This window comes from Nomascus leucogenys, chromosome 2, assembly GCF_006542625.1.
Source record: "Nomascus leucogenys isolate Asia chromosome 2, Asia_NLE_v1, whole genome shotgun sequence".
Lineage (NCBI taxonomy): Eukaryota > Metazoa > Chordata > Mammalia > Primates > Hylobatidae > Nomascus > Nomascus leucogenys.
In genome coordinates, this window is record NC_044382.1 from 134,550,953 (window position 1) to 134,577,379 (window position 26,427).

At 43.5% G+C, this 26,427-nt stretch overlaps 1 protein-coding gene across 1 annotated transcript; it reads left to right on the forward strand.

The window, feature by feature from the left end:
• The first annotated feature begins 2,476 nt into the window (after positions 1-2,476).
• On the forward strand, positions 2,477-24,690 carry PHAX (phosphorylated adaptor for RNA export). The gene is made up of 5 exons (XM_030818397.1): positions 2,477-2,614; positions 5,222-5,835; positions 10,388-10,508; positions 17,582-17,665; positions 24,009-24,690. Exons 1-5 carry the CDS (start codon positions 2,519-2,521, stop codon positions 24,276-24,278), a joined length of 1,185 nt encoding a protein of 394 aa, XP_030674257.1. The 5' UTR covers positions 2,477-2,518; the 3' UTR covers positions 24,279-24,690.
• The last annotated feature ends 1,737 nt before the right edge of the window (positions 24,691-26,427 follow it).

The following is a 26,427-nucleotide window of genomic DNA, read 5'->3' on the forward strand; positions in this document are numbered from 1 at the left end:
AAAAATACAAAAATTAGCCGGATGTAGTGGTGCACGCCTATAGTCCCAGCTACTTGGGAGGCTGAACCTGGAGAATTGCTTAAACCCAGGAGATGGAGGTTGCAGAGCGCCAAGATCGTGCCATTGCACTCCAGCCTGGGGGACAGAGCAAGACCCTGTCTCAAAAAATAAATAAATAAGCCAATTCTGGTAATATAGGCACCAGCAACTGCTCACACTGAAAATAGGGATTGCATCCTTCTTCTACCTCCTTTTTTCAAAACTCCTGTTAGCCCTGCTTAACAGGAGTTCAGGAAAAATCAGAAATGAGGAATTGTAATGATGTTGAGCAGGAAGAGACAGAATTAAATGAATCATATATGAAAGCACTTGTTGAAAACTGCAAAGCCCTATAGAAATGAAAATGTAGTGGCTAAACTCAGGACACCTTAAAACAGTTCTGTATTAAAAGTGGCAGAGGAACCAGGTGCTATGGCTCACGCCTGTAGTTCCAGCACTTTGGGAGGCCCAGGAGGGCAGATCAGGAGTCAGGGTGGTCAGGAGTTCAAGAGTGGGAGACAGAGTTATTACTCAAATCCATCTCTTGGAGAATTCAGGGACTAGTGTTTTTCAAAGATAGTTTGGGGAAGGGATGGAGTGGCTAAGCAATGGGTTCTTGCTGCTTATTGATTGGGGATGGAGTCATAGGGGTGTGAGAAATTGTCCTCAAGCAGCTCAACAGCTTCTGTGTGGGAACCCAGAAGCGGTTAGATGTTCAGGTGGAACCATTGGTAGTCAGACATGCAAAATACCTGAAAAGGTATCTCAAAACGCCAATCTTAGGGTCTACAATAGTGATGTTATCTGGAAGAGTAATTGGAAAAGTTGCATACCTTGTGACCTCTGGGATAATGACTGGCAACGGCTTATGTCTACACCTTAGCAGAATTCAACCTCCTTTATCCTTCTACCCTGGTGGTCTCTTACTAGCTTTACAAAGGCGGTTGGCTTTTGGGGAAGGGTTACTATGATTTAAACTATAAACTAAATGTCTCCCAAAGTTACATTGACCGGCCCAAGCCCAGGAAAAATTAAGGGCAGCTTGAAGGCTAAAAGCAAGATAGAGATTGGCTAGATCAGATCTCTCCCACTGCCATAAGTTTCTCCCTGTTACAATTTTGGCAAAGGCGGTTCCAAGATAACCTTTAAAGAATGGGGTGGGTTGAGAGAAGGGCCTCTCAGGCCGAGTGAACAGCAAATGCAGAGGCCTGGCCTGAGGAACAACAGGTTCAGCGCGCCAGCGGTTAGGCAGGGGGACACACCAGGACCAGTGACCAGCTGCCCAGTCCACATGACCTTGTTTGCCATTGTAAAAAGTAAAATAGAGGTTCCTCTTCAAAGACTTTCCTCCCCGTCTAATTAGGAATAAATAGTAACTTCTCTTAAAAGCAAAATTTAGTCAAAAACATGTGCTAACATTCTTAAATATCTGCTAGCCATAATAAAAAAAATGTACTTTATGTTCTTAGCTCCCACAATTTAGCCTAAATATTTGCCCTGGCATGCTTATACTAGTCCAAGCAAGCATTAGGTCATAGCCTGTTCCTCTTCCTTATTTAAAAGTGTTTTTATCTTTCTCGGCATTCCACAAGTTACTTCCTCCTTCCTTTGTTCTCCTCTACCTTTGCCTCTTTTAAAAAGTTCTAAGTTGCTAGCCAATCGGGACAAATATAAAATGTGAGGTCCGGTCCAGCCAATAAAAACCAGCCACAGCAGTAAGGTAAACATGTCAGGTTATAAATGACCCTGTCTCCTTTGTTCAGTGTACTCTCCTGGCAAAACTGCTGGCGAGTGTACCCTTTCTGCAGAAAGTAAAAATGGCCTTACTCAATAAGTTAAATTTATGCCCAAGTGCTATTTCTTTACGACACCGGAAAACATTTCAAACACCATGCTGAGAACTCAGTCCTTGTTTTGGGGAGGAATGCACTTGGAAGATTCGAGCTAAGGTACCATCGTCCCTAGGTATCCGCGGGTCATTGTTTTCAGGACCCCCACAGATACCAACATCCGCCATGCTCAAGCCCCTTACATTATGTGGCGGTGCACGGTGGGTCCTTCCCATCCGCAGGTTCGGCATCCGTGGATAGGGAGTGGATACAGAGGGCGGACTATACTGCTTGAAAGGCTTCCCTGGAAGCAATAGGTAGAGTGGATTGTGGAGGAGCAAGAACGGAAGCGGGGAGGCTTGTCCAGAGCATACAGGCGAAGGATGTACGGCCAAGGAAGGAATCCCAGACGACCGCGATACGTGACATATTTATATTTGCACGAAAATAAAGTTTGGAAGAAAAGTGTTGGGCGAACAAGGGATTCATTTTCCCGGGGTAGTTGGAATGCAATGGGACACCTCATGCCGCTGGGACAGGCTGGCCTCCGCGCGGGGGCGCCCGAGCAGCCGCGCCGCCGGGCCTTCCGGCCGCCCTGCCGGAAGTGCTCTCCTGACCCGCCGCAGTGCAGCGCACCGCACCGCGGGAAGATGGCGTTGGAGGTCGGCGATATGGAAGATGGGCAGCTCTCCGACTCGGATTCCGACATGACGGTCGCACCCAGCGACAGGCCGCTGCAATTGCCGGTGAGTGTGAAAGGAGAGTGGGTGATCGTGGCTGGGCGCGCCGAGCCTGGGCCCCGGGGAGAGCACAGGCAGCGGTGAGGGTGAGGGGTGGGAGCTAGGTGCCCGGGCCAGAGGGAGGAGCCCGGGCTGTCGGGTCAGCGGCCGCAGAAGGGGCAAGTAGGCGTACCCCGGGCGGGCTCACGGAGCCCGGGCTGAGGGGGCCGGGGGACGAGGGGCGGCGGCGGCAGCGGCAGCGGCAGCGGCTGCGCATGCGAACCCCGACCCGGCGGCTCCCTGCGAGGCGGGGCGCGCGAGCCCTGGCGCCTCCTGGAGGCCGGCTTGTGGCGGCCTTTTGCCGTCTCACCTCCGCCTACTGCTCTTTCTTTTCTAAACTTAGGGCTTCCCCACTCCAGCGCCGCTAGGTGACCATAAAGGGGCAGATTTTGCCAAATATGTAGCATCTGGGGTGTGATGCTCATTTTCTCCCTGAGCCGAAGGGAGACTGAGGACCAGGAATGAAGTTTATCGCTCACTCAAAGACCTGGTTTTCCATGTTTCCACCGAACCTAGCTTTGTTATGCGGTACCATGACACTAGGTTTTTGCATTAGCTTCTCTGATTTTGTTTGTTATTTTGAGGCAGTCTTAACGCTGTTGCCCAGGCTGGAGTGCAGTGGCGCGATCTCGGCTCACTGCAACCTCCGCCTCCTGGGTTCAAGCGATTCTCTTGCCTCAGCCTCCCGAGTAGCTGGGATTACATGCGCCCGCTGCCACGCCCGGCTAATTTTTGTATTTTTGGTAGACATGGGGTTTCATCATGTTGGCCAGGCTGGTCTCGAACTCCTGACCTCAAGTGATCCACCTGCCTCGGGTTCCCAAAGTGCTGGGATTACATGCGTGAGCCACCGCGCCCGGCCTAATTTTTGTATTTTTAGTAGAGACGGGGGTTCTCTATTTTGGCCAGGCTGGACTTGAACTCCCGTCCTTAAGTGATCCACCCGCCTCGGCCTCCCAAAGTGCTGGGATTACAGGCGCGAGCCACCGCCCCCGGCCCAGCTTCCCTGCTTTCTAAACGGGAATTTGTCTTGACTGCCCTGGTAGGTAGCAACCTCTTTGAGAGGGCGTTGGTGCCAGGCTGCCTGTGTTCAGATCCTGGGGCCACCGATATGTGCCCTACAACAGGTTTATTTAGCCTCACTGCTTTTTGTCTCCATCTGTGGAACTAGCATGATTTACCACTGATAGGGTTATTACAAGGATTCTATGGAGCAGAAAGTTCGCAGTAATGCCTGATAAGTGTTATCTCTGATTATTATTTGAAGATAGGAAGATAGATCGTCCCAACTTCCATTTCTAGCGTAGTAGGAGTTTAACAAATACAAATACTTGCTTTTGCATATAAATGTTTAGGAAATTAGTACCAAGATATTTTGTTTTTCAATCTTAGGTTGTTTTTACATAAATTGACCCATGACTTGGTAAATAAATTTAATGCCGTGGACTCTGGGGTTTTAAAAATATGCCCAGGCTGGGCGCGGTGGCTCACGCCTGTAATCCCAGCACTTTGGGAGGCCGAGGCGGGTGGATCACGAGGTCAGGAGATCGAGACCATCCTGGCTAACACGGTGAAACCCCCTCTCTACTAAAAATACAAAAAAATTAGCCGGGCGTGGTGGCGGGCGCCTGTAGTCCCAGCTACTCAGGAGGCTGAGGCAGGAGAATGGTGTGAACCCGGGAGGCGGAGCTTGCAGTGAGCCGAGATCGCGCCACTGCACTCCAGCCTGGGTGACAGAGCGAGACTCCATCTAAAAAAAAATATATATATATATATATATCTTATGCCCAGACTGGGCATCTTGGCAAGACTCCGTCTCTACAAAAAATGCAAAAAAAATTAGCTGGGTATGGTGAAGGTTGCCTGTAGTCCCAGTCCCTCGACAGGCTGAGGTAGGAGGATCGCTTGCTCCACTGCACTCCAGCCTCGGCCACAGAACAAAACTTGGTCAAAAAAAAAAAAAAAAAAAAAAGAAGAAGTAGGCCTGGCGCGGTGGCTCATGCCTGTAATCCCAGCACTTTGGGAGGCCGAGGCGGGCAGATCACGAGGTCAGAAGATCGAGACCATCCTGGCTAACACGGTGAAACCCCCTCTCTACTAAAAATACAAAAAAATTAGCCGGGCGTGGTAGCAGGCGCCTGTAGTCTCAGCTACTTGGGAGGCTGAGACAGGAGAATGGCGTGAACCCGGGAGGTGGAGCTTGCAGTGAGCCGAGATCGCACCACTGCACTCCAGCCTGGGCAACAGAGCGAGACTCCGTCTCAAAAAAAAAAAAAAAAAAGTAACAATTATGTATGTCATTTTAAAACATTCTGACAGTAACTGAAAAGTTTGAAATCTTGTTGAGATCTTAGAACAAAGTGCTGCATTAGTTGTAAAGATAAGAATTTGTGGCTTTTAAATTGGCAAATTCCATGTGGAACTTAGAAAAGTAGGAACTTGATTGGTCTCAGACTTGTCTTTGAAGATCAGTTCCATTTTGGAATGGCACAGTTGAATCTCTAAATTTTTAAAAATTAGGTAGGTGGAGTTTATGTGTTTTGTGAAATTGATTGTGTTTCTTTTCACTTGCAGAAAGTGCTAGGTGGTGACAGTGCTATGAGGGCCTTCCAGAACACGGCAACTACATGTGCACCAGTATCACATTATCGAGCTGTTGAAAGTGTGGATTCAAGTGAAGAGAGTTTTTCTGATTCAGATGATGATAGCTGTCTTTGGAAACGCAAACGACAGAAATGTTTTAACCCTCCTCCCAAACCAGAGCCTTTTCAGTTTGGCCAGAGCAGTCAGAAACCACCTGTTGCTGGAGGAAAGAAGATTAACAACATATGGGGTGCTGTGCTGCAGGAACAGAATCAAGATGCAGTGGCCACTGAACTTGGTATCTTGGGAATGGAGGGCACTATTGACAGAAGCAGACAATCCGAGACCTACAATTATTTGCTTGCTAAGAAACTTCGGAGGGAATCTCAAGAGCATACAAAAGATCTAGACAAGGAACTAGATGAATATATGCACGGTGGCAAAAAAATAGGATCAAAGGAAGAGGAAAATGGGCAAGGTCATCTCAAAAGGAAACGACCTGTCAAAGACAGGCTAGGGAACAGACCAGAAATGAACTATAAAGGTCGATACGAGATCACAGCGGAAGATTCTCAAGAGAAAGTGGCTGATGAAATTTCATTCAGGTGAGCATTTGAATGACAAATAAGTACTTGACCAGATGGCTTCTATTTACAGGAAATAAAATAAATGCCAAATACTTAAATACTTTAATGATATGTTCCTCCCCCCCGCCTTTTTTTTGTTTTGTTTGTTGTTGTTGTTGTTTTTTTTGAGACAGGGTCTTGCTCTGTCACCCAGGCTGGAGTGCAGTTGCTCACTGCATCCTCCGCCTCCTGGCTCAAGGGATTCTCCTACCTCAGCCTCCTGAATAGCTGGGACCACAGGTACGCACCTCCACGCCCAGCTATTCTTTGTATTTTTAGTAGTCCAACTGTCCATGGCCAACGGGGTCTTGCCATGTTGTCTAAGCTACTCTCGAACTCCAGAGCTCAAGGGATCTACCCGCCTTTGCCTCAAAGTGCTGGGATTACAGGCATGAGCCATGGGCTGGCCTAATTTATTTATTTGTTTTTGAGAAAGGATCTCACTCTTGCCCAGGCTGGAGTGCAGTGCTGCAGTCACACCTCACTGCAGTGAGCCTAGAACTCTTGGGCTGAAGGGATCCTTCCACCTCAGGTTCCTGAGTAGCTGGGACTACAGGCTCAGGCCATCATGTCTGGCTAATTAAAAAAAAAAAAAAAAAAAATTATGGCCAGACACGGTGGCTCACGCTTGTAATCCCAGCACTTTGGAAGGCCGAGGTGAGTGGATCATGAGGTCAGGAGTTCAAGACCAGCCTCGCCAACAGTGAAACCCCATCTCTACTAAAAATACAAAAATTAGCTGGGCATGGTAGTGGGCACCTGTAATCCCAGCTACTCGGGAGGTTGAGGCAGGAGAATCGCTTGAACCCAGGAGGCAGAGGTTGCAGTGAGCCGAGATTGTGCCACTGCACTCCAGCCTGGGCGACAGAACTAGACTCCGTCTCAGAAAAAAAAAAAAAAATTAGGAGTTTCACTGTGTTTCCCAGGCTGGTGTCAAACTCCTGGGAGCAAGCAGTCCTCCCACATTGGCCTCCCAAAGCGCTGGGATTATATGCATCAACCACTGCGCTGTCCGCAGAATTTTTTTTTTTTTTAAGAGATGATCTTGCTCTGGTCACTCAGCTGGAGTGCAGTAGCGCAATCAGAGCTCACTGAAGCTGAACTCCTGGGCTTAAGCAATCCTCCTGCCTCAACTTCCCAGATTGCTGGGATTATAGGTGTGAGCCACTGTGCCTGACTCTTTGAAAATTTTTCTTTAAGAAACTGGGGTAATTTGGTTATATGAATACATTCGTAATGTATTTTTCTGTTTGTTTTTTGTCTGTTTGTTTTTTGAGACAGTCTTGCTCTGTCACCCAGGCTGGAGTGCAGTGGTGTTATCCTGGCTCACTGCAACGTCCCCTCATGAGAATTGCTTGAACATGAGAGAGCCACCTGAGTAGCTGGGACTATAGGCATTCGCCACCACACCCAAATAATTTTTTTTTTTTTTTTTTTATTTTTAGTAGTGATAGGGTTTCACTATGTTGGCCAGGCTGGTCTCGAACTCCTGGCCTCAAGTGATTTGCCTGCCTTGGCCTCCCAAAGTGCTGGGATTACAGGCGTGAGCTGCGCACCCGCTGTGTTTTCTTAAATTTGGACAAGCCTGATAGAATAATTTTGTAGACTTTTATGAACTGTTAAACAACTTGTTGCATTTAGTGCCATAGAGCTTTTTAAATAAAGCATATATTTTTAAATCATGGGTTGTTTTTGTTTGTTTAGTGTTTTCAAGAATTTTTGACTTTTTTCTTAACTTTGAGGTATATTTTACAGATAATATTCACCCATTTCTAGTGTTAATTTTTTTAGGAAACATACCAAGTTGTATAACCATCACCTCTGAAACATTTCTGTCACCCAGTAAGATCCCTTATGTCCACATGCCGGTTTATAGTTAATTCCTGTTCTCATCCCAGATAACTGCTAATCTACTTTCTGTCTCTATAAATTTGCCTTTTCTGGATATTTCATATAAATGGTGTCATATAGTATGTAATCTCGTGCCTTGCTTCTGTCAGCTAATGTTATGTTTTTGTTTGTGTTTTTTTGTTTGTGTGTGTGGTTTGTTTTTTTGATTGTTTGTTTGTTTGTTTTGAGACAGAGTGTCACTCTGTTGCCCAGACTGGAGTGCAGTGTCACGATCTCAGCTCACTGCAACCTCCGCCTCCCGGGTTCAAGCAATTCTCGTACCTCATCCTCTTGAGTAGCTGGAATTAACAGACATGTGCTACAACGCCCAGCTAATTTTTATATTTTTTAGTAGAGACAGGGTTTCGCCATGTTGGCCAGGCTGGTCTCGAACTCCAGACCACCTCGGCCTCCCAAAGTGGTGGGATTAGAGGCGTGAGCCACTGCGCCCAGCCAATATTATGTTTTTGAGATTGATCCATGGTGTAGCAGGAATCAAGACATTTTTATAGTGTGTGTATATATGCATATATTCATATTGAATATTCTACTTTTTGGCTATTATGAATAATGCTGTTACGAACCTTCACATCCAGATCTTTAAACATATATACATATATTTTCATATCTTTGATTTCTTTTTTTTTTTTTTTTTTTTTGAGACGGAGTCTTCGCTCTGTCTCCCAGGCTGGAGTGCAGTGGCACGATCTCGGCTCACTGCAACCTCCACCTCCTCGGTTTTATGCCATTCCCCTGCCTCAGCCTCCCGAGTAGCTGGGACTACAGGCATGCACCACCTACGCCCAGCTAATATTTTTTGTATTTTTAGTAGAGATGGGGTTTCACCATGTTAGCCAGGATGGTCTCGAACTCCTGACCTTGTGATCCCCCTGCCTTGGCCTCCCAAAGTGCTGGGATTACAGGCATGAGCCACCACGCCCGGCATCTTTGTTTTCTTTTGTTTTGTTTTAGACGGAGTCTCACTCTGTCGCCCAGGCTGGAGTGCAGTGGCACAATCTCAGCTCACTGCAACCTCCGCCTCCTGGGTTCAACCAAATCTCCTGCCTCAGCCTCCCTAGTAGCTGGGATTAGAGGCGTGCGCTACCACACCCGGCTAATTTTTTTTTGTATTTTTAGTAGAGACAGGGTTTCACCATGTTGACCAGGCTGGTATCAAACTTCTAACCTCAGATGATCGGCCTCCCAAAGTGTTGGGATTACAGGCGTGAGCCACCTCACCTGGCCATATTTTCATTTCTTTTGGGTAAATACCCAGAAGTAGAATTGCTTGGTGTATGGTAAATTTACAGTTCATGTATTTTTACCAAGTTCAGATTTTGAATTAACATTTTCATTAGCTCTAAATTACTAATGAACAGTGTCACAAATTTGAAAACATATATGGTTCAAGAGTAATACAGCTGGTAGGAAAACAAGTATTTACTTTCCAGGCAAGCCTATCTGAACACCAGTACTTGATTTTTAAGATACTGGGGAAGTTTGGAATTTGAGTGCTGGAAAGAAACTTAGAGATGTTGTAAACCAAAACCTTCATTTCACAGATTAATATTAGACCTGGAGTTAAACCCTGATCCTTGTGTTCCTAGTCTATTTCTCTTTCCACAAAAATGCACTGCCTCCTGTTGAGAAGAAACAAAGGGTGCCAGGTCTGAATTCTTTTTTGTTTTTTTTTTTTGAGACGGAGTTTCACTCTTGTTGCCCAGGCTGGAGTGCAATGGTGCCATCTTGGCTCACTGCAACCTCTGCCTCAGGGTTCAAGCAATTCTGCCTCAGCCTCCCAGGTAGCTGGGATTACAGGCATGCACCACCACACCCAGCTAATTTTGTATTTTTTGTAGAGAGAGGATTTCTCCACGTTAGTCAGGCTGGTCTCGAACTCCCAACCTCAGGTGATCCACCCACCTTGGCCTCCCAAAGTGCTGGGATTACAGGCGTGAACCACTGCGCCCAGCTGAATTCTTGATCTGTTGAGAGTGTGAGCTTTGACACTGGAAGAATTACTTAGGCTACCTACGTTTCTAACCTCTCAATGACAAAATGAAAACGATAGTACCTATCTTATACATTCTTTAGAGAATCAGCTGGCATAGTGCATGTAAGGTTCTTAGGATTGTGCTTATTATAATCATAATAAGCCATCAGTAAATATTAGCTATTTCTATTTTTTGTTCTGAGGCAAGGTACCATCAAGATACTATGAGGGAAAGGTACTATCCCATTTTAAAGCTCCAGACATCTCTGGAATTACGAGAGCCTTAGCTTTTAGGCGTAATAATTGAAAGTATATATGTCTGTTATTTATTTTGACAATAGTGGACTGCCTTTATCATCTTTTGCATTCAGGCCTGCATTCATCGTGCTGCGTGTGCATTTTGAAATCTGCTATAATCCAATAAGACAAGCCAATTATGAGAGTTTAGATGGAAACTTGAGGTTACCATCTCCTTCTGTGACCCAAGATTAGGAATATTTACATGTCAGTGATTCCAAGATTAAATATTGAAGATTTAGAAAACCAAGATTTACTAGAATCAGATTTTTATTCTAGCTGGAGACTAAGGTACATTTCTTCAACTTTGTACAACAAACAAAGAGGTTAATTTTACTTGTTTCTCATCAGGTTACAGGAACCAAAGAAAGACCTGATAGCCCGAGTAGTGAGGATTATTGGTAACAAAAAGGCAATTGAACTTCTGATGGAAACCGCTGAAGTTGAGCAAAATGGTGGTCTCTTTATAATGGTAAGACTGCTTAACTGTTTTTGTTTTTGTATTGTTTGTCCTGTGTTTTTGTTTTTGTTTTTGATTACAAATTTAACTTGGCCTTTGTTGCATCTCTGATATATCATGCATTCTTACAGTATGTTTGAGGTTTTTAAACTGTTATCAACAATGAAGACTGGGTTAAAAAAAAATTAGTTGCCAGGCGCAGTGGCTCACGCCGGTATTCCCAGCACTTTGGGAGGCTGAGGCGAGCCGATCACCTGAGATCGGGAGTTCAAGACCAGCCTGACCAACATGGAGAAACCCTGTCTCTACTAAAAATACAAAATTAGCCAAGCGTGGTGGCACATGCCTGTAATCCCAACTACTTGGGAGGCTGAGGCAGGACAATCGCTTGAACCTGTAAGGCCAGAGGTTGCGGTGAGCTGAGATCGCACCCTTGAACTCCATCCTGGGCAACAGGAGCGAAATAAAAAAAAAAAAAAAAGAAAAAGAAAAAAGATTAGTACAGTTGTTTTTGCAGTTAGTACTTTCCTGACCAAAAAAAAAACAAAAACATAAATTGTAGCCTGTTGCCGTATAGTCACCAAAACATTTCTTACATGATTTGTTAAAGGTAGGGGTTGAATTTTTTGTTGTTTTTTTTTTTTTTTTTGAGAAGGAGTCTCACTCTGTCACCCAGACTGGAGTGCAGTGGCGCCATCTCGGCTCACTGCAACCTCCGCCTCCCTAGTTCAAGCAATTCTCCTGCCTCAGCCTCCCAAGTAGTGAGATCACAGGCATGCACCACCACACCCGGCTAACATTTGTATTTTTAGTAGAGACAGGGTTTCACCATGTTGGTCAGGCTGGTCTTGAACTCCCGACCTCAGGTGATCTGCCCACCTCGGCCTCCCAAAGTGCTGGGATTACAGGCGTGAGCCACCGTGCCCAGCCTCCAAATTTACTTTCTTTGGATACATTCTTTCCTTGAATTCAGTGCTTTCTACATGCCAGGCACTGTTCTAGAGGAGGGAACTTATGTTGTGGTTGGGGGAAAGGAAGAAAGTCTATAAACAATAAATATAACTTCAAGTATGTTAAAAAGTGATACATTGACCAGACACACCTGTAATCCCAGCACTTTGGGAGGCCAAGGAGGGTAGATTGCTTGAGTACAGGAGTTCGAGACCAGCCTGGGCAACAACGTGAAATCCTGTTTCTACAAAAAATAGGTATATATTTATTAGCCAGGCTTGGTGGCACATGCGTTTAGTCCCAACTACCCAGGAGGCTGAGGTGGGAGGATTACTTGAACCTGGGAGGTCAAGGCTGCAGTGAACCGTAATCATGCCACTGCACTCCAGCTTGGGTGACAGAGCGAGACCCTGTCTCAAAAAAAAAAAAAAAAAAAAGTGATATATCCTATGGGAAAAGAAAGAAATCAGATGGAGCTATAGGGAATAGTAGCAGAGAGGAGGACATTGCAGTTAAACTAGAGTGGTCTGGGTAGATGTTATTAAGAAGGTGCCATTTGAATAAAGACTTGAGGTGAAGCAATGAATACTGCAGGAAGAATAGACCAAGGAGAAGTAACAGCCATTATAGAAGTGAAGGGTGCCCAGCAAGGCCAGAACTAGCGTGAAGTGAGCAGTTTACTTGCTTTAGGTTCAAAATTTGAGAGTCTTAAAAACTCAACAATCAAAATAAATAATATTTGAATGTACCAGTTTCAAAACTCAAAATTAATGCAAAAAATCCATAATGGACAAAATTTTAAAGACAGGCTCTTACCCTGTACTTGGCAAGACTGCTCTCTCCACCCTAATCTCTACCTATTTCCTGTCTCAACAAGGGGCCAATGTGGCAGGAGCAGAGTGCATGAGAGAGTGAGTAGGATATAAGGTCAGAGATAATTGGGCCAGGTCTAGTGGGAACTTGTTTGCCATCTTAAGGAATTTTCCTTTTACTTTAAATGAAATGGCCCATAGAGGGTTTTGAACAGATAAGAAATGCATTTCCTAGGCCGGGCGTGGTGGCTCACACCTGTAACCCCACCACATTGGGAGGCCGAGGCAGGCAGATCACCTGAGGTCAGGAGTTCGAGACCAGCCTGACTAATGTGGAGAAACCCCGTCTCTATTAAAAATACACAAAAATTAGCCGGGTATGGTGGTGTATGCCTGTAATCCCAGCTACTCAGGAGGCTGAGACAGGAGAATCGCTTGAACCCGGGAGGTGGAGGTTGCCATTGGACTCCAGCCTGGGCAACAAGAGTGAAACTTGGTCTCAAAAAAGAAAAAAGAAAAAGAAATGCATTTCCTTTCAGCTGCTGTTCTGAGAATAGACTGAATTGGGGATAAGAGTAGAAGCAGGAAAAGCCATTCCAGTGGGTCTGACCAGCATGGTAGCAGTGAGGTGAAGGTCAGATTCTGGGTGTATGTGGAAGATACGGCCAACAGAATTTCCTAGTGGATTAGATGGAGGATGTAAGAAAAGGAAGAGTCAAAGATGACTCCAAGGTGTTTAGCCAATTTAAAGAGCAATATCCAAAAATTCACATTGGCTCCAAAGTCTCAAAAGTCTATTTAACATGAACATGGAAGGGTATGTATAATGGATTGTTTAATGAAAAGACACAGATTACAAACCAATTGGCCAGGCACAGTGCCTCATGCCTGTAATCCCAGCACTTTGGGAGGCTGAGACAGGCATATCACCTGAGGTCAGGCGTTCGAGACCAGCCTGTCCAACATGGTGAAACCCCATCTCTGCTAAAGATACAAAAATTAGCCGGGTGTGGTGGCATGTGCCTGTAATCCCAGGTGCTTGGGAGTCTGAGGCAGGAGAATTGCTTGAACCAGGGAGGTGGAGGTTGCAGTGAGCAGAGATTGTGCCACTGCACTCCAGCCTGGGCAACAAGAACATGACTCTGTCTCAAAAATAAATAAACCAAGTTATATGACAGAATCCCATTTGGGGTTGGAGTTACAAATATATGTGGCATATGAAAATGTAAAAAGATGTCCAGGTGTGGTGGCTCACACCTGTAATCCTGAGACCAGCCTGGGTGACATGGTGAAACCTAATCTCTACAAAAAAAATACAAAAATTAGCTGGATGTTGTGGCACATGCTTGGAGTCCCAGCTACTTGGGAGGCTAAGGAGGTGGGAAGATCCCTCAAGCCCAGAAGGTAGAGCTGCAGTGAGGCATGGTCACACCACCTCACTTAGCCTGGGTGAAGAGCCAGACTGTGTCAAAAAAAAGTTAAAAGATTATATGTGTCAAAATGTTACAATGATTACCTATGGTTAGTGGGATTTTGGGTGGTTTTTTCTTTTCTTTTTCTTTTTTTTTTTTCCTTTTTGATACAGGGTCTCACTCTGTCATCCAGGCTGGAGTGCGGTGGCACAATCACAGGTCACTGCAGCCTCGACCTCCCTGGCTCAAGCAGTCCTTCCACTTCAGTCTCCCGAGCAGCTGGGACTATAGGCTTGAGCCACCATGCCCAGCTAATTTTTGTATTTTTTGTAGAGATGGGGTTTCACCATGTTGCCCAGGCTGGTCTCAAACTCCTGGGTGCTCAAGCAGTCCATCTGCCTCTAGGATTACAGGTGTGAGCCACTGTACCCTGCCTATTTTTTCTTTTAACTGCATGTTTTTGCTACTTTTTTCTACAATTTACATAATATTTGAGACAGAATCTTGCTCTGTCACCCAGGGTGGAGTGCAGTGTTGCCATCTCAGCTCACTGCAACCTCTACCTCCCAGATTCAAGCAATTCTCCTGCTTCAGCCTTCTGAGTAACTGGGATTACAGGCACATCCCACCATGTCCAGCTAATTTTCTATTTTTAGTAGAAACAGGGTTTCACCATGTTGGCCAGGCTGGTCTCAAACTCCCGACCTCAAGTGATCCACCCGTCTCGGCCTCCCAAAGTGTTGGGATTATACCCAACACCCAACCCGTGAGTCACCGCACCTGGCCACAAGTGTGTATACGTACTTATTTCCTTATTTTTAAAAATTCAGTTATTTGAATAGGCAACGAGTTCACATGGTAAAACAAGAAAGAGTATCAAGGGCTAAAGGGAGGAGGCTAAGGGAAATTCATGTGTACAGAGTTTCAGATTTGCAAGATGAAACAGTTTTGGAGATCTGTTTTATAACATTGTAAATATACTTTACTACTGAACTGTACACTTAAAAATTGTGAAGATAAATTTTTTTGTCATGTGTTTATTATCACAATAAAAAATCAGAGTAAGAGTGTGTAGTGAGAGGCTCCCCGACCACACCTATCCTCGAGCCACCCAGACTCCTCTCCAACACCATTATTATTATTATTACTATTTTTTTTTGAGATGGAGTCTTGCTCTGTTGCCCAGGCTGGAGTGCAGTGGTGCGATCTTGGCTCACTGCAACCTCTGCCTCCTGGGTTCAAGCGATTCTCCTGCCTCAGCCTTCGAAGTAGCTGGGATTACAGGCACACCCCACCACACCCAGCTAATTTTTATATTTTTAGTAGAAACGAGGTTTCATCATGTTAGGCTGGTTTCGAACTCCTGACCTCATGATCTGCCCACCTTGGCCTCCCAAAGTGCTGGGATTATAGGCGTGAGCCACCATGCCCAGCCCTAACACACTTTTTTTTTACACAAATGGTCATATACTATACACGCTATTCTATACCTTGCTTTTTTTTTTTTTTAACTTGATTTATCTTAGAAATCTTATCAAGTGGCCAGGCGCAGTGGCTCACGCCTGTAGTCCCAGCTACTCGAGAGGCTGAGGCAGGAGAATGGTGTGAACCCAGGAGGCGGAGCTAGCAGGGAGCCAAGATCGCGCCACTGGGCGACAGAGCAAGGATCCATCTCAAAAAAAAAATAAAAAAATAAATCTTACCAAGTGTATAAAGAGAGCCCCCTCATTCTTTTTTGCGGTTGCTAACATTCCAGTGAATGGTTATACATAATTTATATGACTATGTGTATATACACATACATGCGCAGTCGATCCTCATTATTTGTATATTTTATATTTTCAAATTTGCCTACTTGGTAAAAGTTATTCATAACCTCAAAATCAATACTAGTGATGGTTTCACAGTCATTCGCAGATGTGCAGTGTCTAAAAAAATTTGAGTTGTCCGACGTGCACATGCTTAGCTGAGGTCAAACAAGGCAACATTGCTTTGTTTCAGCTTCCATACTATAAACAGGTGTTCTTTTCAAGGTCTATTTTAGTTTATTTTAGCCATCTTTTTCACATTTCGTGCTTTTTTTTTTTTTTTTTTTTTGCCCCCCTGGGGATTTTGCTGTTTAAAATGGCCACTCCGAGGGTAGTGCTGTAGTGCCAACTAGTGTTTTAGTCTAAGTGCAAGAAGACTGTGACATGCCTTAGAGACAAAATATGGTTAGATAAGCATCGTTTAGGCATGAGTTATATAGGCTGTTGGCCACGAATTCAATGTTAATGAATCAACAATATGTTTTCAATAAGGTGTCTTTAAACCAAGATACATACAAGGTTATATACTGAGCTGTTGACAAAAGTGTTGTCTATCAGAGGCTTTCAGGAACCTAACCCGATATTTTTCAGAAAGAATGTTTCAGTATTTGCTAATTCAGTGTTTGCAGCAACTTTCTAAAACATAACTACTATGACTATTGAGAAGCCACTGTATGTGTGTATATATATCTGATTTATTATATATAATTAAATCTTTGATCCCTTTGGAATATATCTTGGTATAAGACATGAGGTGTGAATCCAACGTAATATTTTCCATGGTGGCTACCCAGTAGCTCAACCACCAACTTTTTTTTTTTTTTTTTTTTTTTTTGAAATAGAGGTTTGCAGGAGACTCTGCCTCAAAAAAAAAAAAAAAAAAATGAAATGGAGGTTTGCCCTTGTCATCCAGGCTGGGGTGCAATGGCACAGTCTCAGTTCACTGCAACCTCCACCTCCCGGATTCAAGTGATTCTCCTGCCTTAGCCTCCCAAGTAGCTGCGATAACAGATATGTGCTACCATGCCCAGCTAATTTTTGTATTTTTGATAGACACAGGGTTTCACCATATTGTTGACCAGGCTGGTCTCGAACTCCTGACCTCAGGTGATCCACCCGCCTCGGCCTCCAAAGCTCTGGGATTACAGGCTTGAGCCACTGCGCCCGCCCTCAAATGCCAGTTCTTGAATAATACATTTATCTTCTCCAATTTAAGATAGTATCTATATCATAGACTAAATACCTATATATATTTGGTTTTTTTTTCTGGGTTTTCTATTTTGCTTCACTGATCATTCTAGTTTTATTTTGGTACCATACTGTTTTAATTATTTAGAGTTTATGATGTGTTTTAACATCTAATAGAATATTCATGGTGGGCGCGGTGGCTCACACCTGTAATCCTAGCACTTTGTGAGGCCGAGCTGGGCAGATCACCTGAGGTCAGAAGTTTGAGACCAGGCTGGCCCACATGGCAAAACCCGTTTCTACTAAAAATATAAAAATCCGCCAGGTGTGGTGGCAAGTGCCTATAATCCCAGCTACTCGGGAGGCTGAGGCAGGAGAATCGCTTGAACCCCAGAGGGGCAGAGGCTGCAGTGAGCCGAGATCACGCCACTTCACTCCAGCCTGAGCGAAAGAATGAAACTCCGTCTCAAACACTAAATAAATAAATAAATAAAAACATAAAAAAATTTAAAAAATAAATAAATAAAAAGAGAAATAAAAACAATTTCATAGTATTCAATATCTAGACCTTATTCACTGACTTAGCCAGGTGGCAGATTAAAACAGAAAATCCAGTCATTTGTTAGGTCATTGAGCTGAGTGGCCTATTTCTCTTTGTTACCATATAGATTTTTTAAATCACGGAATTTCGGAATTAAAAAAGACCTATCTTTGGCCTTCATTTTATAGATGAAGAAACTGAAACTCATATTTTGGTAATTTACTCATGTTACCTATTTCGTAAGAGTCAGAATCAAGACTGGATTTCAGATCTGGTATTTCTTGTATCCCCTTAATTGTGTCTCTGTTAAAAGATGCCTTGACCATTTATGGGAAGAGTATATGCAGTTTAACTTTTCTGTTCCTTTTTGTAGAATGGTAGTCGAAGAAGAACACCAGGTGGAGTTTTTCTGAATCTCTTGAAAAACACTCCTAGTATCAGCGAGGAACAGATTAAGGTAATGATAATGTCCTCACCTCTTAAGCTGCATCATAATTTGACTTCTGCTCACCCTCTGGCTTCATTTTCTATGGATATCCATTACCTGCTCTGCCTTCAGCGGACTGATTTTGTTATTGTCTTATTCTAAGTAATATTTGTGCCTTTTATTTTATTTATTTATTTATTTTGAGGCAGAGTCTCACTCTGTCACCCAGGCTGAAGTGTAGTGGCATGATCTCAGCTCACTGCAACCTCCGCCTCACAGGTTCAAGTGATTCTCGTGCCTCAGCCTCCCAAGTAGCTGGGATTACAGGCACATGCCACCATGCGTGGCTGATTTTTGTATTTTTAGTAGAGACGGGGTTTCACCATGTTAACCAGGATGGTCTCGATCTCCTGACCTCGTGATCCACCTGCCTTGGCCTCCCAACGTGGTGGAATTACAGGCGTGAGCCACCACGCCCAGCTGGAGACAAAGTCTTACTCTGTTGCCCGCGCTGGAGTGCATCATCACGGCTCACTGCAGTCTTGACCTCCCTGGTCTTAGATGATCCTCAGCCTCCCAAGTAGCTGGCACAACAGGCAAGCACCACTATGGCCAGCTAATTTTTGTGTTTTTTGTAGAGACGGACCATGTTGGCCAGGCTGGTCGCCAACTCCTGGGCTCAAGCAGTCCTCCCACCTTGGCCTCCAAAAGTGCTGGAATTACAGGTGTTAGCCACCTTGCCTGGCCCTCCTTTATTCTTTTTAACCCCACATTTTCCTTCATGATTTAGACCTTTTGAAGAGTTAAAGATGGTTAGGTCAGGCGTGGTGGCTCATGTCTGTAATTCCAGCATTTTGGGAGGCCGAGGTGGGCAGATCAGTTGAGTTCAGGAGTTCAAAACCAGCCTGGCCAGCATGGTGAAACCCCGACTCTACTCAAAATACAAAAATTAACCAGGCATGGTGGCGGGCGCCTGTAATCCCTGCTACTTGGGAGGCTGACACAGGAGAATCGCTTGAACCTGGGAGGTGAACGTCGCAGTGAGCCGAGATCACGCCACTGTACTCATCCTGGGTGACAGAGCGAGACTCTTTCTTTAAAAAAAAAAACTTACAGGTGGGTTAGCTTACAGAATATTAGGTTACCTTATTATATTTTGGTGATTGTCTCCTCGTGGCTTTGTTTCATTCATTCTTCTGTCTCCAGTATTATAAACTAGAAGGTGTAGACTCTTTAGTATTTTAAATCATGTTTGTGTTACTGGGAATATCTTTTATGGACCTTCTTCTACAGAATGGGTTTTTTAAAACTTAAAATTTGTTATCTTTTAATTTGTTAATCAGAGAACATGATTTGCACTTAGCATTTATTCAAATACTAAATATTGAGAACTAAACTCTTGCATAGGAAAGAGGTGGTGCACATCTAACACAGCTGTTGTATTTGAGTAGCCCTGCATTTTCCTTATGATAACAATGGTGATAAAGGTAATAGGAATGTGTCTTTTAGCCATACTGACTGTAATGCTAATGATGACAGATAAAGCAACTTAACTTGAGCTGGTCCTGGTAATTGCATTTTGCATCTGCTCAGTGTTCTTTTTCCTTAAGTTTTCTGGCTGTTCACTTAACAGTCATTTTAATAGAGTCTGCTATATTGACATTCCTACAGGAAATATTACTGTAAATTTAAAATCTCTAGTAACTACTTTTTTCACTTCATTGTAACAACTGTTTCAGTAACATGATTTGTAACAATGTAAGTTTCCTTAGGAGCACAACTGTTGAGTGGTAGCAAAGATTGTACTCTAATGTTCTCTCCCCTCACCCAAAATAATTCTTGACAAAAAGTATGTACTTAAAAGATACCTTCTAAGTAACCAACCTTGGACAAACAATATTCTCAGGCAAGAGAGAAGAAATACTGTAACATTTATTGATTTCCTCCCACTGGACCAAAGGTTAATATTATGTAACTTAATCTTCACCACATTGTATCATCGTGGATGTTACTTTGTTATGCAAATGAAGAATAATCAAAATTATATGCCTGAGCTCACACAGACCACTCTGACTCCAAACCCATGTTGGAGTTACTTTCACTGTATTATGTCTTTCTAATTCAGTTATTCCAGCTCATTTAGGGAAAGGATTTTAATACTAGAAAGTTTTTCTGTTAAACTGCCAGAAACTTTGCATTATAATAACAAAAAATAGAAACATTTGGAATATCTAATAATAGGGAAATGTTGACTTACAAGGACATTCTTTTGTTTGTTTTTTTTTGAGATGGAGTCTCACTCTGTCCCCTAGGCTGAAGTGCAGTGGCACGATCTCAGCTCACTGCATCCTCCGCCTCCCAGGCTCAAGCAGTTCTCTCACCTCAGCCTCTCGAGTAGCTGGGATTACAGACATACCACCACACCCGGCTAATTTTTGTATTTTTAGTAGAGACGGGGTTTCACCATGTTGTCTGGGCTTGTCTCAAACTCCTGACTTCAGGTGATCCACCCTCCTTGGCCTCCCAAAGTGCTGGAATTACAGGAGTGAGCCACCGTGCCTGGCCAAAAAATTCTTTTTAAAAAGAGACGATTTCACTCTGTCACCCAGGTCTCACACTATGTTGCTCAGGCTGGTCTTGAACTCTGGGGCTCAAATGATGTTCATGCCTTGGCCTCTCAAAGTGCTGGGATTACAGGTGTGAGCCACTGTACCTGGCAGTTTTGTTTTGTTTTGAAGAGGTAGGTCTCCTGCTATCACTCAGGCAGGAGTCCAATGGCACTATCATAGTTCACTGTAGCCTCAAACTCCAGGGCTCAAGTGACCCTCTCGCCTCAGCCTCCCAAGTAGCTGGGACTACAGGCACACACCGTCACTCTCAGCTTATTTTTTAAATATTTTGTAGAGACAGGGTCTTCCTGTATTGCCCAGGCTAGTCTCAATCTCCTGGCCTTAAGCAATCCTCCTGCCTGGGGCTCCCAAAGTCCTGGGATTACAGGTGTGAGCCACCATGCCTGACCAGTAAAATTTTATTATAGATCATTTATTTCAGATGCCACCCAAATGATGATGTTATAATTATTCTTTTAATTGCTGTATTGCTAACAGTCAACATATGTAGAACTTAGAAGCCAGAACTTGACTAAGTTTGTTTTCCTGTTTTAAAATTCCATTTGGGTACATGACCTCACAATTAAGTTTTGTTTTAAAAAATACAAAGTTTTCTGAAGGAAAAAAGCAATAGTTAAAACTTTATTTGCTTTGTTCAAAAAGAAAAAAAAAAAAGCTCAGCTAAAACACTAGAGTTAGATCCTTAACTTGGAGAGTTAAATATATATAGATATGGATGGGAGGGGGGAAATTTTCCCTCAAATTACCTGCCTGCATTTGTGATAAAGATATTAACAACATGTTGCAACAACATTTTGGGGACCATTTCCCACTTTGTTCTATTAAATTCATAACACATGGGAATGAAGTTTGTTTTTATTTTGAGACGGAGTCTCACTCTGTCGCCCAGGCTGGAGTGCAGTGGCGCAATCTCGGCTCACTGCAAGCTCCGCCTCCCGGGTTCACGCCATTCTCCTGCCTCAGCCTCTCCGAGTAGCTGGGACTACAGGTGCCCGCCACCACGCCCAGCTAATTTTTTGTATTTTTAGTAGGGACGGGGTTTCCCTGTGGTCTCGATCTCCTGACCTCGTGATCCGCCCGCCTCGGCCTCCCAAAGTGCTGGGATTACAAGCGTGAGCCACCGCGCCCAGCCTTGTTTATTTTTTTAATTTTTGAGACAGAGTCTCCTAGCTCTGTCGCCCAAGCTGGAGTGCAGTGGCGAGATCTCGGCTCATCCGGGGTTCAAGCAATTTTGCTGCCTCACCCTCCCAAGTAGCTGGGATTACAGGTGTCCGCCACCATGCCTGGCTAATTTTTGTGTTTTGTTTGTTTGTTTCTTTTTTGAGACGGAGTCTTGCTCTATCACCAGGTTAGAGTGCAGTGGCGCAGTATCGGCTCACTGCAACCTCTGCCTCCTGGGTTCAGGCAATTCCCCTGCCTCAGCCTCCCGAGTAGCTGGGATTACAGACTTGCATCACCATGCCCAGCTAACTTTTTGTATTTTAGTAGAGATGGGGTTTCGCCATGTTGGCCAATATGGTCTCGATCTCCTGACCTCATGATCTGCCCGCCTCGGCCTCCCAAAGTGCTGGGATTACAGGCGTGAGCCAGCATGCCCAGCCTAACTTTTGTATTTTTTTTTTTTTTAGTAGAGATGGAGTTTTACCATATTGGCCAGGCTGGTCTCGAACTCCTGACCTCAAGTGATCTGACCACCTCGGCCTCCTGAAGTGCTAGGATTACAAGCATGTGCTACCGCACCTGGCCAAAGTTTCTTTTTAATAAGGCTTGCCATATTTGGAGAGAAAAGGGCAACTTCGTAAAATTTACTCAGTGTTACCAAGCATTATACTACTTAGAATTCTTAGCAAGATGCTTGGATACGCTTCCATATAAAATGAAAATGCTTCTGCTGTGGCTTCTTCATATTCTTTGAATTAAAGGTAAGTGAACTCTTGGAAAAAATTGCAAATCATCACACTTTTGTGAAGGCAGTATAATAGATTTTAAGAATATTTGGCCGGGTGCGGTGGCTCACCCCTGTAATCCCAGCAATTTGGGAGGCCGAGGCAGGTGGATCACTTGAGGCCAGGAGTTGGAGACCAGCCTGGGCAACATGGAGAAACCCCATCTCTACTAAAAATACAAAATATAGTTGGGTGTGGTAGCTCACGCCTGTAGTTCCAGCTACTCAGGAGGCCAAGGCATGAGAATTGCTTGAACCCTGGCAGCGGAGATTGCAGTGAGCTGAGATCAGACCACTATCCTCCAGCCTGGGCGACAGAGCCAGACTCTGTCTTAAAAAGAAGAAGAAGAAAAAAAAAAGAATGTAGGAGAAATCACTAGCTACTTGGGATGCTGAGGCAGGAGGATTGCTTTAGTCCAAGAATTCGAGGCTGCAGTGAGGTATAATTATACCACTGCACTCCAGCTTGGGTGACAGAATGAGGCCCCATCTCTATCAAAAACTTTTAAAAAGGAGAATATTAGAGAAATCATGTATGAGTTCAGACTTCATACCTTCACATGTTAGCCCTGTAATCTTGTGCCTCATTTTTCACATCGGAAAACAAGGATAGTATAACTACCTCATAAAGGCTTTTGTAAGGATGAAATGAGTTAATGTATGTGTAGAGTCCTTAGCAAAATGCCTAGCACGTAAAAGTACTCACTTGATAACTGGTAGCAAGCCTCATTATCTTCTGAATTTACCTTTGTCTTTTCTCATGTATGTACCCTTCTTCTCCATCCTCAGTTCCTGAGTATTTGCTTTTCTTATTTCTCTTCATCAAAACACTCATATTCTGAAGTTTTCCCTTACCCGTTCATTTCAAAGATCTTTACACCTTCCGCTGTTAATTCTGTGTGCTGCTTATAACTACTTAGCATAAATTTTAGGAGAGGCTCTCCTTTATCCCACCATCTTCCATAGTGCTTTTTATAAACAAGAAGGGATTGGGATTTGTATTCTTTAAGAATATAATAGGGACTGGCTTGGCTGAAGCTGTTAGGAATCCTTGCCCAGGAGATAATAGGGTCCCAGAAGTGTGTTCTGCCTACACCAGCTTCTTTTTGAAACCTTTGAACTGTCTCTGTTTTAGTACAGGTTGATGATCCCTAATCTGAAAATCCAAAATGCTCCAAAACTTTTAGTTTTGGTTTGGTTTTTTTTTTTTGTTTTTTTTGTTTATTTGTTTGTTTGTTTGTTTTGAGACACAGTCTCGCTCTGCCGCCTAGGCTGGAGTGCAGTGGTGCAATCTCGGCTTACTGCAACCTCTGTCTCCTGAGTTCAAATGATCCTCCTGCTTCAGCCTCCCTAGTAGCTGGGACTACAGGTGTGTGCCACCACGGCCGGCTACTTTTTGTATTTTTAGTAGAGACAGGGTTTCACCATGTTGGCCAGGCTGGTCTGCAACTCCTGACCTCAAGTGAACCACCCACCTCTGCCTCCCAAAGTGCTGGGATTACAGGCGTGAGTCACCATGCCCAGCCTTCATTTAGGAAATTTTTAACTGTAGAGATGATACGTTATGGTAGAATAAGCATGGGCCCTAAACCTAACACTAGGCTGGGTTTAAATCAGTTTCAATCTTTACTTGCAGTGAGTAATAACTTAATATCTTGAACTCCATCTTAATAATGAGCCTAATAATATTTGCTTACTTTTTGTAAGAAATGGAGATAATGATTTTAAAGGGACAGTCATGGAATAAACTTTTAATACATGGTAGTTCTTATTTACTAACGTTGTTCCTTTATTACAGGACATTTTCTACATTGAAAACCAAAAGGAATATGAAAATAAAAAAGCTGCTAGGAAGAGGAGAACACAGGTGTTGGGAAAAAAGATGAAACAAGCTATTAAAAGTCTAAATTTTCAAGAAGATGATGATACATCACGAGAAACTTTTGCAAGTGACACAAACGAGGCCTTGGCCTCTCTTGATGAGTCACAGGAAGGACATGCAGAAGCCAAGTTGGATGCAGAGGAAGCCATTGAAGTTGATCATTCTCATGATTTGGACATCTTTTAAGTACATATTCAACAGTTTGAGGAGTCAGCCTTTCTAAAATAACATTTTAGTAAACCATTTTTACTGAGATTGCAACGTTTTGCACTGATAAACATGAGAATCTGGAGGAAAGAATTGTTTTCTTGTTTAAAATATGTGCGGAAAGGAATGCAATTGATAGAACATTTAAAGATATCTCATGTCTGACAAAATACTTAAGAATATATAGCACAGGATTTAATTTCTCAATCTGTTGCATGTGCTAATTATGAGTATTACTAGTTGATAATCAGTTTTGTCTAGGTCATAACATACTATTCGAAAGTTTGTTTGCTTTTTCAAGTTTATCTTTGTAGTGAATTATGCTTTGGCTTTAAAACATTCCACTAAAATCATAATGGGACATATAAATTATTACGCTGTTAGAAATGCATTCAAATTTGTTTTTTTCTGTGTTCTAAGAACTCAGGCAATTTTAAGGATAAAAACTAACGTTGGCCAGGCACGGTGGCTCACGCCTGTAATCCCAACACTTTAGGAGGCCGAGGCGGGCAGATCACTTGAGGTCAGGAGTTCAGACTAGCCAGGCCAACATGTCGAAACTTCATCTCTACTAAAAATACAAAAACTAGCCAGGCGTGGTTCTGCATGCCTGTAATCCCAGCTACTCGGGAGGCTGAGGCAGGAGAATCACCTGAACCTGGGAGGCAAAGGTTGCAGTGAGCTGAGATCATACCACTGTACTCCAGCCTGGGTGACACAGCAAGACTCTGTCTCAAAAAAAAAAAAAAAAAAGAGATGTATACTGATGATTCTTCCCACTCATTTGTTTGTCCAGAAGTAAATAAATGACAGCAGTTTTTCAAGTAACTATTTGTTCTTTTGGGGGTTTTTTTAGTTAGTCTCGATCTGTCACCCAGGCTAGAGTGCAGTGGCAGGATCTCAGCTTACTGCAGCTTCCGTCTCCCAGGTTCAAGCGATCATGTGCCTCAGCCTCCTGAGTAGCTGGGATCACAGGTGTGCACCACCACACCTAGCTAATTTTTGTATTTTTAGTAAAGACTTTCGCCATGTTGTCCAGGCTGGTCTCGAACTCCTGGCCTCAAATGATCTGCCCACCTCTGCCTCCCAAAGTGCTGGGATTACAGGTGTGAGCCACCACACCCAACCTTATTCTTCTTAAATTTAACGTGTTTTTTGACTTCTTAACTAACTTGGTCATATACTAGATGTGATCTACTCCTGTGGATTACCACATACATTAAAAAAAATTTCAAGCTGGGCGTAGTGGTGCACACCTGCAATCTCAACACTTTGGAAGGCCAAGAGAGGAAGATTGCTTGAGCCCAGGGGTTCGAGACCCACCTGGGCAACATAGTGAGACCCTGTCTCTAATTTAAAAAAGAAAAAGAAAAAAACATTCCCAGTGGCAGCCTGCCTAAGACTGTCTTACCTTATGTTAAAGAAGTCAGGTATTTAAAATGTTACATATGCCGGCGCAGTGGCTCATGCCTGTAATCCCAGCACTTTGGGAGGCTGAGACGGGTAGATCATTTGAGGTCAGGAGTTCAAAACCAACCTGGCCGACATGGTGAAACCCCGTCTCAACTAAAAATACAAAAAATTAGCCGGGCATGGTTTTGCATGCCTGTAATCCCAGCTATTTGGGAGGCCAAGGCAGGAGAATCGCTTGAACCCAGGAGGCAGAGGTTGCAGTGAGTCGAGATCGTGCCACTATACTCCAGCCTGGGTGACAGAGCAAGACTATGTCTCAAAAATAATAATCATAAAATGTTACATGTGCATGAAGTTTTAAATTACTCATTTTTATTAATGAAGAAAATAAAGGTAGTTTAGACATTCCAAGAGTTAACTATAGTTTACAAAAATATATTAAGCAAAAATATGCTTGATATATTAAGCAGAAATTTTGTATATTAAGCAAAAATGTAAAATTCAGCAATTATAAACTATTCCTTACAGACAATGTACTTGAAGTCTCTTGGTAGTTCTGAGAATGTGGTCATTGAAGTTGGATCTAAGAAGAAAGTGGTTATCGGTTGCTTTTTATTTATAAAGAATGCAAAAATAAAATTAGATTTTTGGCAGTCCTTAATGAGCTTCAAGTGATTATATTTTTAAATCTTGAATGTTTTTTCATAAAATTGCT